Consider the following 19,021-nt stretch of genomic DNA (forward strand, 5'->3'; position numbering starts at 1 on the left):
TGGATTTCGGATTATTGCAGAAAATAAACTCTGTGGCTTTTAGGATTTTTAAAGCCTAAATGCTATCACCAAAAATGGAAAGCTAGTGGTAGGCTATAGATGAACTACACTACCATGACCTAATGTTGCCATCATGTCATCACCCACACCAGCAACTCTTGTATTCTGCAAAGTAAAGTTGCAGTTTTGATTAAAGGAGTTTGGCGGCTTTGAAGAGAGCAATGTAATGCCATCAGTTCCCCACCGTTTTCTCCCAACTGAGAGCTCACTGACCACCATCTGCTGTCGATAATACACTGACTATGGATTAGCACTTCATACAACCCCAGTTCTAAAATCCAAACCAACTTCTTTTGCTGTAACCCATGGCACTGCTTTTTGCTAAGGACTGAGTGGGCTTTGCCATTTGAAAAAAACAAACATACTCACAAACAAACAAACAAAAAACCCCAGAAAGGAACGCAGATGGAGTTGTCCTTCAATCGTTAAATTTATTCATCATATAAATTACAGCATCTCTTTATGGAGCATATTATGGAAAGAAACCCTTAAAAAGAGCAGCAGAGACTCTAAGGCTCATAATCAACACAACTTGTCTTAGAGTAGCAGACAGTTCTTTGCTTTCGTTACTCTGGAGGTGAAGACCTGCCGCTCTGCTCTGCTGAGGACGGAAAGCCCAGGATGTGATGTGTGAATGTCTCCATGGATATCTCATCTGGGATCGCACACTCCAGTGAATACACTGAATCGCCACCTAGACACACACACACACATATCAAAAAGTGTTTTTAAGGTGTTCTATGAATTTTTAGGTTATAGTTTCTGAGTGATTTTTTATTTATTTATTTATATAACATACTGTCAGATTTATAAATGTCATGCTCAGACTGTTCCCCTCCTCTGCCTGCTTTGTCTTCTTGTTCTTGTTCTTCTTCTTCTTCGTCATTGAGTCCTAAAAGTGTAGTGAAACACTCTGCCACCTCTTCCTCTGTCATGTGTTCTCCTGCCAAAGATAAAATCAAAATTATGAACAATATAGACTTTGTGTTGACAATAAAAGATGAGCATTGCACGTTTAAACTGGAAGGAGGATCAAGATTTCTCCCAGTGATGTGTACTGTATGTGACAGAAAAACAGGGATGTGCTGAATACTTGAAAGAAACATGTATCCAGTACAGATAATGTACTTATTATGAGAACTGGTATCATCTAAGTAAAATGTGCCAATATCTATTCTTGTGATGAAAGAAGAAAATCATCATGTAGGAGGGTGTATTTAGCTTGTATTCTTGTGATAAAGTGATCTGCTGCCCAGTCATGTTCTGTAAATGATTTTCTAATAAATAATTCATATAGCAACCTAAAATCACAAAAATATCAATTTCAAGCGAAAAATTTAAGTAAAGTTTAAGTCCCGCCCTGTCGTGGCTTAAATCCTGCCCATTCCGAGTACAGATAAGGATACGGATCATTTAGTTGGTTTATCATATACATGTTAAGATAATGTTGTAGCATATCTATAATCTGCAGCATACCTCGAGCCTGTAGAAGTTGTAGCAGTTCATGTCTCTGCAGAACAGGCTGTCCTGTTCTACCATCGTCACCCAGGATGTGAAAAGCTTCATCGAGCTCAGTGCAGGAGATGCCAAACGCTGGCCGGTGGTTGACATACAGCTTGATAAACTCCTCCAGGTCAATGTCGGTCACGTATTTTCCTGTTTCAGCATACTTGCTGAACTTAACCTCGTTTTGCATATCTTCTATCTGGTAAAAAATAAATAAATAAAGCAATTTGTTATCATGTCTGAGGTAAAAGTAAAACACTTCTTGATGTGATTTTAGATAAAATCACATTCACTATTGAAAAATCTTGCTACATTTCCACACACTGTACCTCTTGCTCAGTAGGAAAGAAGGCCAAAGCTCTCATTAGAGAAGGGACCTCCGCCAGGGGAATTTTGGTAGACAACTGTCGTGTCTCCATTGAGTCAGTGCCTTGATGACGAACTTGGCAGTAATAGAAAAAGTCCTCCATCTCCTAAACACAATAAAGTTCAAAACTGAGACTCGATAGTAAAATGGTATCAGAATGACAAAACTCTGGAGGGATGCAACTAAAAGATATGTTAATCATTTAATGTAATATATATGTGTGAATATGAGCAATGGCGTACAAAGGCAAAAAAAAAAAGTATATTGAGTTTTAGTTTTTCTACAAAAGAATCCCCTGTATATAAATATTCACCCATCCACCTTTTTTCAATTCTCTGTGGTGTTTTACATTTCTTTGACAATGAAGGTCATACTGCTACACTTGTAAAGAGTAAAAACTCACAAAAAGTAGCCATAAAAATATAATTAAATGCACAAAATGCCTTATTAAAATTAAACAGAAAAAATGAATGTGTCAAAGCTGAGTCTGTCATCTTCACCATCGAAAAAACAGATGTAAAAAGGAAATGCATAACAGAATAAAAGAAGATTCAGTTTTAATACAATAGGTACTTAAACATTCCACTAGCACATTTAAATACTAACATTTATACTAAATCTATTTTTTAAATGACAAATGACTTTAACGATGGAGCCAAAATTCTTTTAAAATTAACTGAATAATCTGTGGCTGTTCACATGAGATTCAGAAGTCGTAGGAAACGAGGAAAACGTTTAACTCACCCTGTAGAACTTGCCATCTCTACCTCCTTCCAAAAGAGCGTAAAAGGGCACCAGGTCCTTTCCTCCCAAGGTTGCTGCTGCCTCCAGCGCACTGTACTCACATCAAGAGAAAGGATTTAAACATGGGTACATTTCTATTGCGTTTCTTTTGGTTCTCTCTCACTACTTACTTTAAGCTAATCTCCCACGACAGGACAGTGCAGTCAGATCGTCCTGCAGTGAAAACAAACCGGCCGTCGTAGGAGCAGGCAAAAGTAGACGCTCCTGCTGGGTGGCAGATCAAAGCATTTGACTTGTAGGGGTTCCCATCCAGAGGCAAAATCTGGAGACCCACCTGAAAATATGACACTCATAGTCAGTGGAGGAATGTAACTAAGTATAGTACTTCTGCTCCACTGCATATTGTGCTTTTTAGTTTACATTAATCAGAAAGCTTTAGTTGCTGTTTACTATTTATCAGCAATAATATCTCACTAATGAACATATTTTTAGTGTTATTATAAAATAAGATTTTTGCATAAAAAAATATAAGAAGAATTAATAAAAGATGATATTTTGTTGTATTGGCAATTATTTTGCTGAACATTTAAGTCATTTTCTGATTTATTTTGAATAATTTTGAATTTTTAGCGTCTTTGCCTTGTATTTCTACCTTGTGGTATTAGTGCTTTTACTTGAGTAAAAGATCAAAATACTTCCTCCACCACTGTTCTTAGTGGTAATAATGTTAATAACTATGTCTTCACACCAAAATAGCACTTATTTTATTTTATATATATTCAAGATCTATCCCTATTCTTTTTTCTCAACCGCACACTGTGACAACAAGCAGCAGAGCAGACACTTGGCAAGAAATGAAAAGAAAGAAAGTTTTGCCCAGTTTGTGGGTGTGACACTACCTCTGCACAAATATGATCAAAGGTGACTTATTAACATTGACATGTGGAACAACTTGCCTGACAAGGTCTTTCAGTTTTAGTTAAAATTATAAAGCAAAACAAATGCTTTTATCAAAAGACAAATACATGACTTATTTGAGACACAAAGCTTCATCTGGATTTTATAAAGCAGGTTATATGATTAACAAGATAAAGTCCATTACTTAATAAAATACTAAAATCAAATTCCAGCACTGACCTTGTCCTCTGTGATATATGCCAGGAAATATGAGCTCTTTTCAGGATCCTTAGACACACGAAGGACCTCTGTTTTCTTAACGGGAGAGCCGTATGTTGGGCCGAGGAGAGTCTTTCTTGTTTTGTAAAAAACATGTAATAATGTTTTCAAGTACTTGTGGTGACAACAATTGGAGAAATACATTTTACAAATAACCTGATCTTGTTACAGTATGTAGCTGACCTGCACATCTTGGTTGTGCTGTTGAAGAGCTTCATCTTGTATTGATCTGAGGCAATGAGTAGAAACTGCTCTGCAGTGAGGGGAGGATACCAAGTCATGCACATTGGCACAGCGCTCTGCTCAATGCGCTCTGAGCTTAGGATGAGTACCTTGTTCACGTCACTGTTTTCCAGGTCATACTCCACCTGTTATTCACAGAGAGTTGTGTGGCAAAAAAATTGTATCACAAACCACCAAACTTGTCTACAGTCCCACAACTTTGACAACTTACCAGTCTGCGGTCCATTCCCAGAGAGAGCAGTCTGGGTTGAGAGCTGTCTAGGTGAACACCAAAAAGAAGGTCTTTGATGGGTTTATAATGAGAGCAGTATCTGCCCAGATAGCCCCAACGAGACAAAGAGCCTTTATTAGTCTGCAAGTGGAACACTGTCACAGCTTTTCCAGCATCCTAAGAGGGAACAAGGAAATAACATGCACATGTCATTATTGAGGTTATAGGAATTTGAAGCATATGAATATATATTTGCAATCCATTTTCATCGTAGTAATGGTTGAAACTGAACAAACAAATCTTTTGAACGACTCTTTTAGCGTCCAATATGTACAGACTCCGCCTGAATTTCCCAATTCTCATGAATTCTCTTTGTGGGATACTGCTCACACCGCCTGCTACAGTGAGTGAATGAGAGGGGATTAAATTGGATTTGTGTCAAGACCTCTGCCTGCCAAGACCAATAGTGCATTCACACACTGTATGGTCAGTCTTACAACTTTTGTGTGTTCATGAGCTTTAAGTTGTTATGTGTAAACAACATGGATGTTTTGAGGACATGTTTTATTGCCCAGGGCATTTAAACATCACAGGGATACATTAACATATAATCACCCTTTTGTCTCGAATTATCAGAGCCTTGCAATAGGCCAACATTATATCACAAACTCCTGCCCAGAAGCACTGTTTCTAATAGCAGATTTTAAATATATTACACCTAATAATCAAAAAGAACTTGCTTACTGCAGTGGCAAGATACTTTGAGTCTGAGGAGAAAGTGATGAGATGAATGCTGTCTTTAGTGTTATAAAAACACTCCTCTGGATCACTTTGTAAAGTGCTGGGATTCAGTATGTGAACAGCTCCACTGCCGAAGCCCACTGCAAGGTATAATCCTGTTCAGAGACAGAAAGAGGGCTCTTTACCTTAAAGCATGTAATGACAAACTGCACATCCATGCAGCAGCTGTGTAACACTGGTCATATGCAACATTTGTCTGTTGCAAAGACAGCAAGCATATCAGCTCACCTTGAGGGTCAAAAGTGACACACTGAATCTGCTTCTCTGTCTCGAAGATCCTGCTTCGGATGATCACTTTATTGTTATAGTCCCACACTTTTAACACACCCCTTTGATTGCCCATGGCCACAGATGGCTGTTTGGGGTGACAGGCCACTGCATGTATAGGCGCACAGTCCTCATGTCGCAGGATCTGAGGGATGCCTTTCTGTGCATTCACATGTACCACAGTGGAACTAGCTGTGGTTACAATAAAGTTCCTGAGGAAAAACAGAGGTCAGTTTGGCTAAAATACACCCAACATTTTAGACCCAAATAGGCAGTGCATGGAATAATATGAAAAAAATTGTAAATTATAGTTTATGGAAGTGAGCCTTCTCATCTCTGTTGAGGGTGACACGTGCAGCACCAGTCAGGCAGGAAGTACAGATCAGGTAGTGTCATCAGCAATAATATCTCTCACAAATTAACACACTTTTCATGTGACACAGCTCCAGCCACGCTTGGCAGCTTTTCAAAACTGAGGTCAAATAGCCAAAACAAAATTATGTCCTGTCTTTTTTTCAACACTTCATTGGAAAACATGATGAGATCATGTGTGTGTGTAAGAGGAAGTGAGGGAGGGAGATACTGGTCGAGAGAGTGTGTGTTATTGGTTAGTGTCATTGCCACTGGTTCTGTGCATTGATAGCTCTTTTTTATTTTGTTACTACACTTTGTGATGTGCCTGTTTTTTTTTTCTAATTTTGAAAGTGAAATAATAAACATTACTAGATTTTGCTAAATTCATGTGTATGTTAATTTTTTTTCAAAAGTCAAAGAAAAATGTTTTAAAAAGGCTGCAGAAATGTCTGACCCATCTAAATTTTCTAGTTTTAAAATCTGGCCCAGTATAATAAATAACTGAATAGCCCTTGTTTAAACTAAAGACATGATAGATTGTATTTCTACTACCTGATGATCAACGGTTTTGCCTCCAGAGTGCAGTCCTCCAGGTATCCCTCTGTACACTCTTTAGAAAAGGAAATGGAAACAATAGCATCCAGGTTGAAATCACTGTACCAAGTGAGAAGCAGGAAGTTTTCATCATAAAACTTGATGTGGCCTTGAGTGTCACCAGTCACGATGAGGCTATGATATCAAACGACACACAAACAAAGAGAGATTAGACACCAGTAAATACATGACACTTCAGAGAACGATAGGAACATTCCTCTCTTTCTCTCTGGCTACCTGTCAGTTACGGTGAGAGCAGTGATCGGGTCGTCCTGAAGGTCAAAGACCCTGATTCTGTACGTGGGGAAGTATTGGTTTGCAGCAAAGTCTTCCATCAGGTTCCACACCACAATGCTGCCCGCTGCCGACGCGGTCAGGATCTGAGGCTCTCTCCGGTGAAACACAGACTGACTGAGTGGCCCACTGGTCTGCTTGATTTCAGTTTGAGAAGTGCCACGAGTTAATACAGAGGTATCAGATCCATTGTTGGCTGCATCATAAAACTGCACTATTAAATCGTTAAAATATTGTAAAATATTTATTAAAGAACTCATCAAAATAAAAGAGAGAAACATGACAATTCAATACTGTTGTCTACAAAAGTTTGACAAAGATTTTTACCATTTCAAGCTCCAGGGCACAGTACTGCAGACTTCCCTGGGCCTTAAAAAAGATTATTTTATTATTGCAATAAACATACACAGCTGTATTATCTGTTAAAATAAAAACAGAACAGCAGGACTTACCGTGCTGTAAAATAACACCTGACTTTCACTGCTACTGAGCAGCTGCGTACTATCATTTGGATTAAAAATGATGTAATCCTGAAAGACAATCCAACATTTAAATGTTTGATCTACTGAATGCCATATCTATAGTATTAGGTGCTAAAAGAAGACATAAGTTACTCACTTGGAAGCCATGTTTAGGATTGAGTTCAGTGACCCACAAAGGCTTTTCTTTTTCATTTGTCCAATCCCAAACACACACACACTGTGAAAAGACCATCAGAGAATTTATAGATTGTGGTTAGATAGACGTGTGTCATACTGTTAAAGGCCCAGTGTGTAGGATCATGGGCCTGCTGTAGATGACTTTGTGGCTTGGTGTGTCGAAAACCAAATACATGATTATTGATTTTAAGAAGTCTCCCTCTTTTCTATCACCAACTATTTAAAAGGTGTCAATGTTGAGATGGTGGAGAGTTATAAATATCTAGGTGTGCTCCTTGATAATAAACTGTGTTTAGAGCCCCATGTTGATTTTACCTCCAAAAACCTTCCCTTCATGGGATAATAAAGTGATTCTGTTTCTGATCTGATTTGATTCTGATTCTTATCCTGATTTACTATTTTCACGTGTCATTTCTTGTTAAGTTGCTCATTGCCTTTTCCCCCCAAGACACAGTGTTTGGATGGTATCAAACTCTTGACCTTCATTCAAGAGAAAAAGCATCACTACTTCAAAATAAGAGTGAGCTGCGTATGTGTCTGTTGCCTATAAATCCTGAATGAAGACCAGAAGGGGCTACTTGGTAAAACCACGGATCATAGACTTGTCTCTGTTTTTCCTTGATTGTGTATTTTAAAATCTAGACTAAACAACACTGTTTACTTGATTCAAAACAAAACAAAACAAAACAAACCCTCGCCATCGTACTCACTTGAACACCCTCAGACCCGAGGGTTACCAGATGCTTTGTGTCTCCTGAAAAAGCCATCGCAGTGACGCCCCCGTCAGGGTGGCAATTGAACAGTGTATGCACAGGAATGCTGGAATATATATATAATTACTGTGGTTACTGTGCCATCAAGACCAAACATTAAACATAGATAAAGCCTTAATACATGTGAATTACCCTGAGTAGGAGTCCCATATCATCACTGTGCTTTTCAGCCCCTGGTCTGCTGTTGCAATCCAGCGTCTGTCTTCACTCACACATACACATGAGATGGAGCCGCAGTGACCCTGAGAAGATTGAGCACATACAGTGAACTCTTCAATTCGGCACTGCAACCTGCATGTTGCTTTTATCAAAAGAAATTTATGGCTATCCAGATAACTCATGCCACTGACTTAATCTGAAGGACTACATCTCATCTTTTAGAGATACAGAAACTGTTGTACATATGTTTTTTAAACCGTTATTGCTTTTTTAAAAATTGATTTTACTTCTGATGTGTTATCTTTACTTTACTTTTAGCCCTCTTTTATTTGATCTTTAATTTAGGTGATATTTCATATCATTTTTAGTTTGTTTAATTCTTGTGTTTTAAATGCATTTAGTTTTATTGTATAACACATTGATAAGTTATTATTATTATCTCCTTTTTTTAATTCAGTATTCATCAAAGATTGTGTATTTTTACCTGCAGTATGTGCTGGGAGTTAGTGGTGTGATTGTAGATGACTCCAACATGAGCTCCAGCATAGAGGACCACCAGCTGATTGTGGTCTTGCAGACTGAAGGCAGGGAGAGCAGGATTCATCCCAAATACCCACTCTAGTGACTGAATGAAAAGCAAATTGTTATGAGCAAGTGAGAGTTCTCATATTACCCTTTCATTAAAATAAGATACGATGAGATGAGACTTTATTAATACAACACCAGGGAAATTAACATGTTACAGCAGCTTTACAGTTAGAAAAAATCAAAATAAAGTAATACTTATGCAGATGGGTCTAATGTATGTACATGATTGATATTTACACAACATAACTGAAATATACACAGTGTGTAAAAATAACCTATAAATATTACTACATGGAAAATTGTAAAATACTGCACAATAGGAAATTACAGTCATGAACAGTATAATATAAAGAATATGGATTGGTATAGTACATATATATGTGAGTATTATGATGAAAAGGAAATTTGTTTAAGGAAAAATGTTGACCTAATCTTGACTGCAAATTGATGTACAAGTAGTACTCACTTTTTATAAATGTACACAACCTTACCAGTGCATGTGTTGTGTTGTGAGTTATCTTCTTTGGGAAAAGTGTGTCTCTGGTGGCAGTGTAGACTTGAGACTTCCTGGTAATCTGGAGTGTGTCAGTCTCTGTTTGGTCTTCTCTTCCTCCTGCTCTTTTCTCATCTTCACCTTCAGCATCTGACATGGTGTCTCACCACTTCGAGTCTTGAACGATTAATTTCTCTCTTCAGTTCGTCAAATTTCCCCACTTGTTCTGACGAGTCCAAGTTTTTGCTTACAGCAAAATTAGCTAGTTAACGTTAGCCAAACAGGAACACTCAGCTACGAGACAGAAATTTCGTAATTAAAATAGCAGAAAACACAAAATCACAATGTGAACTCTTGAGCAATTGGGGCCTCGTTCAAATGTCGAAATTTTATATTTTTAAAAACTTTTCTACTTCGTCTTAACTAAAGTGCACAATGTATGTAAAAACCCAACTCAATCTCAAGCTTCTCGTTGCCTAGTTACCGCTGAGTTTTTAGTGTGGAACGAATGAGTGAAGCGTGATACATTCATTCCGGTTATACCCTTCAAATTAAAAGCACGGTTAATAATACATTTAACCAGTTGCCAAAGAAGGGGTTTTATATGTAAAAAGGGTGTCCATGAAATATTATCAGTGTTGGGAAGGTTACTTTTGAAATGCGATTTTTTTGTTATGTAACTATTTTAATGAATTCATCAAAGTAATGCAGCTCATTTGTTTAACGCTAAGCAGGAGAAAAAAAATCAAATGGTGTCACAGGCCTTTAAAACCATGAATATAACATTTATGATAAAAAAAGAAGAGGTAAAAAAATGGAGAAGTTAATCAAGCACTACCAGGGCCGCAGCCAGAATTTTTGATGAGCGGGGAGTGAGGAGTCACCACCCCAACAAAACCCAACTGTGTTTCTCTTATTGGGCCCTAAATAATATGAGGGGACACAGGCACTTTGCTTTAATTATTCTCTGTTTTGAACGTGTTTTTTTTTGAATAACCAGTGCATATGGATCTATCTTAGAGCTGTATTATTATTATTATTATCAAAAGAAAGGTGTATAGGGTCTAATACAGATTACACCACATTTGGTTAATAACATGAATTATTGATAGCCTGGCTTTAGAGAATATCAATAATACTAAGAATGTCAGCTTCAATAAATGTGATTCATTGTTTTTATTTGTTTCTTCCATAGACTGTGTATAAAGATCTTATTCTATTTTATTATTTTTTAATTTCTATTTATCTTCAAATACGGTTTACATAAGGTTTGTTCTGGGAATTTCAGTTTGGTGATTGTATTTTGAAATTATATACCGGAAACTTCAGTCAGTGGTCACGTCAGCATTGATGACGCTTGAAGATTCTAATGTTTGTTGCAGTTCCCCAATATGACCACCGGGGGCAGCAAAACAGCGTGAATCTTTCCCAAACATTATCCTCTATGTAAATCATGAGACAATGTTTGAATCTGGTCTAAACACGTTCAGCCAAAGATTTTAACGCAATATATTCATTGAAATATAAACATTTTTAATGAATAAGAGACAAGAGGCACAGCTTTTCCCACTGACTTCAGTGAGAGATAGAGACAGTGGAGAGGTTACCTCCTTTGAAGTGTGTTACCAACTGAGATTGTCTTAACAAAAGATGACATGCTGAGAGAAAAAAATTGCAATAAAATAAAATTGTGTCAGAGGCCTTTAAAACCATTTGTTTTAAATAAAAATAATAATAATAATAATAATAATAATAATAATAATAATAATAATAATAAATAGTAAGGGTGATGGATGAAATCTTGACTCTTGTCAGAAGACTTCATATAATTGAAGTGATCTATAAGAAGTTGTTAAGTCTCGTAAAAATGCCTTGTTCTTTTTTTCAGAAAAAAAAAATTATAAATCCAAATTTACAAATCATAATCCTCCATTTTAATTGTTTTAAATTAACTTAAACAACAGCCTACATTGCATCAATTTTACTTTCTAAAAACCGGAAGCTATTAAAACACTGAATAAAAGTTGCTACTCTTTATAACATCTCATGAACTGATATATGATTTCTGTTGGTGCTTTGATCTCCTGGCATTGTCTATTTATGTATTGAATGTATGGAGTTTTATTATTATTATTATTATTATTATTATTATTATTATTATTATTATTATTATTATTACGTATTTATTATTATTATTATTATGTACAAATCATTATGGCAGTAGTTCTGGTTCAAACATTAAAAATGATATATGTGACCACTAGAGGGCTCACGAGTTTTGATGCTCTCGTGACCGCAACAAGCTCCCGACCATCAAGCATAATCATACTTTCGGTTTGACATTCAAAATACAATGTTAATATAGTCAAATGAGGGATAAGTGAGGATACTGGCTTTAATAAAGAGGATTTGGGAGGATAAGAGGTCGAGGGCGAGGTGACGAAGTTTTGGGCTTGTTTTGGGCCCTTGATTCTGGCGTGTTGAAGGAGGGGGATCGGTACAAGCTTGCCGAACATGCTTTTACTTTGAAAGGTCAGCGCCTTCTTGAACGCTGCTTCCGCTTTACAATTTGTTTCCGCGAGGTTTTTCCGGTCGCTCAGGTTTGAAGGCAGCTGATTTTGCTGATTTAATTAGTTCTCCGTGAATTTTTGCTACCTCTATTTCATTATTTTGTAACAACATCTCATTTTACAAAGTCTGACGATTTTTTGTTGTCGTTGTTAAAGTTATGGAGAGTTTTTGACGGTTAAGAAACCAGAAAGTGGAAAAAGTTATCCGATAAGGAAGCGGCTAGTTATGATTTCACCGGCTGACAGGTGAGGAGGGATTTCACTAATTGGTGCCTTATCTTGGTGGGTTGTTGCTTTCTAACTTCGAAACTGAGTTAAATTACTTTGTATATTTAACATAAGACATAAGACGGTTGTTTCAGTCGTCAGCGTTAGCTGGTCGACGTTAGCTAACATTAGCCGGTGGTTGTTCTTATCTCCAATCCCCTCAGCTGACAGTCAGCCGAGCTCTTTAACTGTGAGCTAACGACGTTACCCAGCTCTCATAAACGCCTTTAATAGGGAGTTTAACCTGAGGGTCAGCACGAGACGGTGCAGCTTCTGTTAGGCTACAAGAGCTTTGATGTAGTATTGTGAAAAAGTTTCCAGATGACAGCTAACAGCATGCCACATGAAAGAGAAAGTGAGAAATTAAAAAGCAAAGTAGGAGAAAGAAAAAATACCCGTCAATGAAGCTCTGCGTGTCTGTGTCTGGCAATGGTAATTTATTTATACAGCACGTTTTATTACACATAAACTCAAAGTAATAACTTTTATGTATATAGCACCTTTAAACACACAGAGTTTACTAAGTGCTTTGACAAACCAGGCAAAGCAGAAGTAAGAAGGGTTTCTTGCAAAGGCAACATAACTACAAGAGCCAACTGATAATGCCAAACTATGGCCAGACAACATTTAAAGTAGAATTAAACAAGAGAGAGAGTAAATACAACTCAAATAATATTAGCAGTAAACACAGATATAGATTGCTTTACATCAAAAGACAACAGATAAAAGACAATATGAGAACACAAGTAGCATTAACGTGTATGAACAGTAGTTATCAACATAATAATAGAGAACACAAAAACAAAGTCAAGTTTATTGGAAAGCCTTTCCTAAAAAGTGTTATTATTTCTGCACTGCTAAAGCAAACTTTTGTCCCTGAAAATCTGAGTGCATATCTCTTTACAGTTTACGGGATAACAAACTAGTTGGTAATTTTCATAGCAATCTGTCCGTGTAAAATTGTATACACAAAACTATATTTGTGAAGTGTTCCTGATTCTTGTTTGTTTTGGAGCAAGTATTCAGTGCCTATACTTAAGTATTAATACTAATACTACGTTGTGAAAATACTCTGTTAAAAGTAAAAATCCTGCACTAAAAATGTTATTTAAGTGAAAGTATAATTAGGAAAACTTAATTAAGCAAAATGACCATTTTCATCCCCCTTTAATGAATTGTTATGTTCAGTAGGTGGGAGTAGTATATAAAAGAGCTCTACAATGTGGCCCGATAAGCACAGAGGAATCAGAGTTTCTCAGGAGGAGCTGCTCTGCAAGAACGCCTGTGGGTATTATGGAAACCCTGCGTGGCAAGGCTTCTGCTCCAAGTGCTGGAGAGAGAAAGCACGCCAAACTGGAGCCTCGAGGCAAGACACGAGGTAAATTCACTGCTTATATCTTTGATTCAGACTCAAAGGAGAATCTAGATCCTGACATTTTTGTCAGCTGTGTTTAACACTGGTATGGTGTCAGTACAGTGGTGTCAGTGTCTTGATTGAGTCACATCTTAAAAGGAACAAAACACATAATAGAAACTTCATAGTTACACCATTGATTACTACCCGAATATACAGGACATTGTCATTTGTGTTATTTATGCGTGTTAATAAAAAATAAGATCACAATAACTACTAATTTTTTAATTTATGAAATTTGTGATGCTGTATCAATTCTCAAAAACACCATATATTACACATATGTCATAATACCATATATTTTTAATTGTGTACAATCCTGCAGCACTTTTTTTTCATGATACAGGCAAATGTTAATTCCTCATATTGCACAAAAAGTAGTGTTATGGTGGTAGATGTCAGAGGAACTGTGATAAATCAAAATGAAGATCTCCTTCTCATTGCATGAAAAAACTAAACATTTTAATGCATTTGGTGGTGTGTTCTTTTTACTTTTTTTTAAAAAAATAAAATGGATTTAAATTGTGTTAATAATACCATTTTAGTAAACTTTTTGTTTAAACTGGGTTTAGATTTGCTTGTTTAAGCTTGTCATTTCTTGCAGGCCAAGCAATGATGGAACTCCTCTCACTTTCTCCAAATTTGAGGAGAAGAAAAGCACAGAGAAAAGCCGTCGAATTAACACAATGAGGAGACTCTTCTGGGGCAGCCCGTCGCCTCCTAAACGTCAAGGTAGTTCTGTTGGCGTTGAACATTTTTGTTCATTTTTCACTGTGACATTGAGGCAAAAAGGTATCAGCAAAATATTTGGTTGTGTTGCCTTGCAGTTAAACTCTCTCTATCAGTTACTTTTTCACTTTAGGTCCAGACACCTGTATTGCCAAAGGACAGAGCGAAAAGTTATTGCAACAGAAGCTCTAAAATGACAAAACCCCTTTTTCACAATCAAACTGAGAGCGCTAGTGACTAACAAAAGCAGAACAGAACTGCAACTGATGCATAGCTTGAACTACACACTGCTGCTAATTATATTTCTCATTATCCTAAATGGTCTTTTGAAATCAAACCAAAACTTAAAGTATTCAGAATATTCAACAGAAAACATCAGGCACCTCCTGCAAATGGCAAATGTTTTCCTTCACTGTCTCATGCGCAGATAGTGTCCAGTGTGCATATGTATCTGGATACTAGTGTGGTGCCTTCACTCAACTTTATTTGTAATAACAACAAATATAAAAATTTTAAACAAGCCGCAGGGCGGGTTGGAACATCATTAGATTTTCAAAAATCACGCCTTCACAGTATCACAGTATTACACAGTTATTTTTGTCATTATCAGTTACAGAGACCCTTATAGGAATACAGTTTTCAGATCTTATTTTAGGTCAGTTTTCATACCATGGTATACAGTTTCATGATACACCGCTGCAACCCGAGCTGCAGAGTGGACATACTAGACTGCTCCCCTGTTCTTTTGTATCACACAACTCCACCTGTGTCCAAACCCGGTGCTCTCACCCAGATGTCTTCCCTGAAATTTGGCACTGATAGATTGAACATGAATCGCTTATTTGAGTTTGGTACCCAACCCTATTAGTGGTAATGTTTGACCAATTGATTCACTATTTAACCAAATGCAGCTACTCAGCCAGCAGTGCTCCAACAAATGAGGCCATCCAGAGTGACATGTTTCAGTTTTAAAACATGCTAATTTTTTGACCTGGATTAACATCCACCTTTTGTCTCTTTAGAGTCTTCTGAAAGCTATGCACAGCTGGTGAAAGCGTACCAGAGCCTTGAGCCCGGAGACTTCCCTGGTTTCCTAAAGATACTAAAGAGCCCTTCCTCCCAGCGCTTGCAGTCCAGATGTACAGCTTTCCTCAACACAATGGAGGCGTACCATGTAAATATTTTTTTATACATTTCACCTCTTATAACATCTCTTCGATATATCAGAGCGGCGATAATCATAGCTTCTTGATTATTATTTTTACAGGGTCTGCCGGTGCAGAAGCAGTCAGATCTTGTGCAGGATTTCTACCAGTCTTTTGCTGAATATTTTAGCAGTGAGTACACATCAGTTCAGTTAGTTTATTCTAAAAACATGAAAACATTAATGACTTTTTGAGTTATTTTATAACTATATACATATATTCTCATATCTATTTTTATTTTCAGGTTTTCCTGAAGCTCAGGTCACTCAGATAATGGAGCATGTGGAGAAGTTAATAATGACACGATTACATAAATGGGTTTTCTGCCATGACAGCTGTGACGATGAACAGAAGGACCTGGTGCTCCAGAGAAGAATACGGTAATCCTAAGTGCGACTTGTGTTGTATTTGATCAAAACCTCTTAAGTTACGGCCCTGTTTGATGCTGATGTCTTGACTTTGCAGCTCCTTAAACTGGGTCACTCCGCAGATGCTAAGTGTACCTTTTCCTGATGAAAAGACCACAGTCACAGGCGACCCCTTTCTACCAGCTATAACAGGTGATTCACAACTTCAGCACTGAAAAGTATTGTTTGACATTTTGGCAAATATGCTGATTTGCTTTCTGGTGGAGTTAGATTAGAAGACCAATATTTCACTCATGTTTCACCGTTAAATATAGACTTACATAGCCACACAGTTTTTGTATGCTGAAAAAATGCGTTATAAAGTGTTAAGTGATATTTGGAGGTGCTGGTAAGCAGATGTTGTCACTTTCAGACACAATTAATACGTATTCCAAGCTACATTTTTGCCAAAATGTCCACTTTAGCAGACTGGAGTAAGAGCGTCATTATTGCGCCCTATGATAGTTGTACTGGCTTAACATTAGACATGGGGTAAAATATTATGGAAAGTTATGGAAACGTTTTGAAAATTCATTGGTAAAAGTTTGTGGGAACCGTGTAGGATGTTTCTCATATATACTGTATGCTTTAAGCATCATTCAAAGGTCTAAAATGCTAGTTTTTGACATTTTGTTTTGCCCTCTATCTTCTCTAAACAGCCATAATTGAAATGGATGCCAAACGAGCACCTCAGGACAAACTTTCCTGCGTGTCCAAATGCAGTCAGCATGTCTTTGAAGCGCTCTCCACCTCGAACAGTGAGCCTGCGAACGCTGATGACTTCCTGTCAGGCCTGGTTTATGTGGTGCTGAAGGCCAATCCACCTCGCCTTCACTCCAACATGCAGTATGTGATTCGTTTCGGTCTCCCTCACAGTCTGATGGCAGGAGAGAGCGGCTACTACTTTACAAATTTGGTAAGTTTGTTGCATAGTTACGCACCCAGCAGTGCACACCACGAGGTGATGTGTAGGGAGATCATGCCTGTGCCATAGAGCGCCCCAGGGATGAAGAGTTTCTGTAGGCCGATGTGGAGGTTAGCTTCCATTGGATTTTGCATTACTGTAAAAAATAAGCTCTGTGGTAAGCAAACATTTATGATACTTGGATGTTTTGGTCAGCAAGATAATCTTCACAAATTAACACCACTTTCAGGATTTTTGAAGCCTAAATGCAATCGCCAGAAGTTAAAAGCTAATGTAAGGCTTTAAATGAATTACACTACAGTGGCGTCACCACCACGAGGCCCTAAAACTGTGTTCGGCACGGCTCGGCGTGATGTCCTGTAGTCTCATTCAGCCACTTGTTAACAACTGCATTTTTAATATGCATAAAAGCATCAAAGTTTGTGAGTGAAGTGTTAACGGACATATTTTATGTTGTAAAACAAAACATGAAAGTCTCTTCACCCTTTGAAACCTGGATAGACATCACTTTTCTTATGCTGCGTTCAGAAACTTTTACAAGTTTTTAAATCTTAGAAAACTGAGCAAGTTGGCCTGCTTCCACTCGAAAATACGAGTAAAAAGGCAATGAGCAACTTGGCAAGAGCTGTTTTGCAAATTGCAAGAAATTAGTGGATTTGGTCAACTTTTTTAGTTTTCTATTTTTCAGGTACTTTACTTGTACTTTTTGCAAATGTTTTCCTAATTTTGGGGTAATTTCTCCTTAAGTTGCTCATTACCTTTTATCTGTTTAAGGACATCAAGCCAATTTGCCAAGGTCTCACAGACCCATTAAAACAAAACCATTTTGACTTTGAGACGAGGGAACCAGAGGTGCTGAAATGCTCATCTATTTTTGGGCTTTAGGACTCATTGCCAGGATTCATTTTTGTCTCTTGTTTTAGTCTTGTGCAGTGGCCTTCATTGAGAAGCTGGATGGACCAGCGCTCAGCCTCAGTCCAGAGGAGTTTGAGGGCTACATGCTGCGTCAGCGTGCTCCCACTGAAGGTAAAAGGCATCAGGTTGCCAGTGACACACAACATCTGTTAGAGGAGCTACAAGGCAGACAGGAGAAGCTGGACCAAGGGATGGATGCTCTCAACGTGCAGCTACAGAACTGGGTCCAAGCTGTTCATTTACAGCTGGATGAGGCAACAGCCCAGTTTGCTCTGGTACAGAAGGAGGTAACGGCTCAGGCTGAGCTCTCACAGGTTCTTCCACCCTCATCTCATGATGCATCACCGCAACTGGAAGAGAAAGACGAGTCGGTGCTGGTGCTCACGGATCAACATGCAGGGCCACGAGACACAGACTGTTAGCTCTGTTAACAAAAACGCCTAATCTGGTACGTTACTCCTTTTAATCTTCAGCACTAACGTATGTAGGCTGCAAAACAAACACAGATTTATATGCCAATGCCACCCTTGTACACCTCTGCACAAAGCCGGGATTTGTCAACCGGTTGAACATGAAGGAAAACTTCTCGAAGGAAACTTTTTGAATTTGGTATCACAGAGGATTTTTAACTAATAAAGATTTGCACTTGTGTCATGTTTGAGAATGAAGGCCATTAGAAATACATTACAATTTTTAATAACGTGTTCATGAATAATATTTAAGCACTCAGGGTACAGAGGGGATATGACCTAACACTTCAAGAGTCCTTAATTAATATTTACTTATTCTAATAGTTAACACCAATGTGCCTCTATGCTGTGAAATAGACAAATATGCTAAAGGAGAACATGTTAGCTGGCAGTTTGGGACCACTACACGTCACAGGGTGTGTTGATGTTTTTCAGAGCTGTATAACTCTTTTCAACATGCTGCCTTGAAGATTAAATAGCAGGTGAAAAACAATTTGTAACACATGCATACGTGTGCAGAGGGTATCCTTTGTTTATAACTGTTAAAGTTTCTGAAGAAGTCATAGGGTTTTATGTTTCGATCAATTATTGTAGCCAATATTATATTAAAGTTGACTTATGATTTAATATGATGTGGTTTTGTTTTTTCTTTGTAGAACATTTGGACTTCAGTACTACAAAGTCAAAACAGGAGTTTAGTGTGAAAATACCAAGTTTAATCCAGTGCTTAACAGATTTTAGTTCAGTTTACTTAAGAAGAGACTGAATTTCCTGACTAAACCAGATTGTGCCTTCAAGGGGTGAGATCAGCCTCAGAGAGCTCGAATTAT

At 37.6% G+C, this 19,021-nt stretch overlaps 2 protein-coding genes across 3 annotated transcripts; one reads left to right on the top strand and one right to left on the bottom strand.

The window, feature by feature from the left end:
- Positions 1 to 626: 626 nt before the first annotated feature.
- Positions 627 to 9,446, bottom strand: cfap251 (cilia and flagella associated protein 251). Its single transcript, XM_042487823.1, has 20 exons — positions 9,288 to 9,446; positions 8,693 to 8,833; positions 8,182 to 8,291; positions 7,987 to 8,095; positions 7,236 to 7,316; positions 7,070 to 7,147; positions 6,933 to 6,986; positions 6,561 to 6,754; positions 6,282 to 6,458; positions 5,337 to 5,587; positions 5,052 to 5,203; positions 4,308 to 4,484; positions 4,037 to 4,221; positions 3,815 to 3,929; positions 2,848 to 3,011; positions 2,678 to 2,768; positions 1,896 to 2,039; positions 1,537 to 1,765; positions 860 to 1,003; positions 627 to 754 (listed from the first exon to the last, which is right to left on the bottom strand). Exons 1-20 carry the CDS (start codon positions 9,444 to 9,446, stop codon positions 627 to 629), a joined length of 2,883 nt encoding a protein of 960 aa, XP_042343757.1.
- Positions 9,447 to 11,877: 2,431 nt separating this feature from the next.
- LOC121944333 (rab5 GDP/GTP exchange factor-like) lies at positions 11,878 to 18,798 on the top strand. 2 transcript variants are annotated; one of them, XM_042488081.1, is made up of 9 exons: positions 11,878 to 12,105; positions 13,315 to 13,504; positions 14,145 to 14,272; positions 15,292 to 15,443; positions 15,537 to 15,606; positions 15,719 to 15,854; positions 15,940 to 16,034; positions 16,541 to 16,797; positions 17,730 to 18,798. In XM_042488081.1, exons 2-9 carry the CDS (start codon positions 13,347 to 13,349, stop codon positions 18,141 to 18,143), a joined length of 1,410 nt encoding a protein of 469 aa, XP_042344015.1. In that variant the 5' UTR covers positions 11,878 to 12,105; positions 13,315 to 13,346; the 3' UTR covers positions 18,144 to 18,798. The 2 variants fall into 2 exon arrangements, with proteins under 2 accessions (XP_042344015.1, XP_042344016.1); XM_042488082.1 differs by having other exon boundaries at positions 13,318 to 13,504.
- Positions 18,799 to 19,021: the final 223 nt, after the last annotated feature.

Source organism: Plectropomus leopardus, chromosome 6 (genome assembly GCF_008729295.1).
Source record: "Plectropomus leopardus isolate mb chromosome 6, YSFRI_Pleo_2.0, whole genome shotgun sequence".
Lineage (NCBI taxonomy): Eukaryota > Metazoa > Chordata > Actinopteri > Perciformes > Serranidae > Plectropomus > Plectropomus leopardus.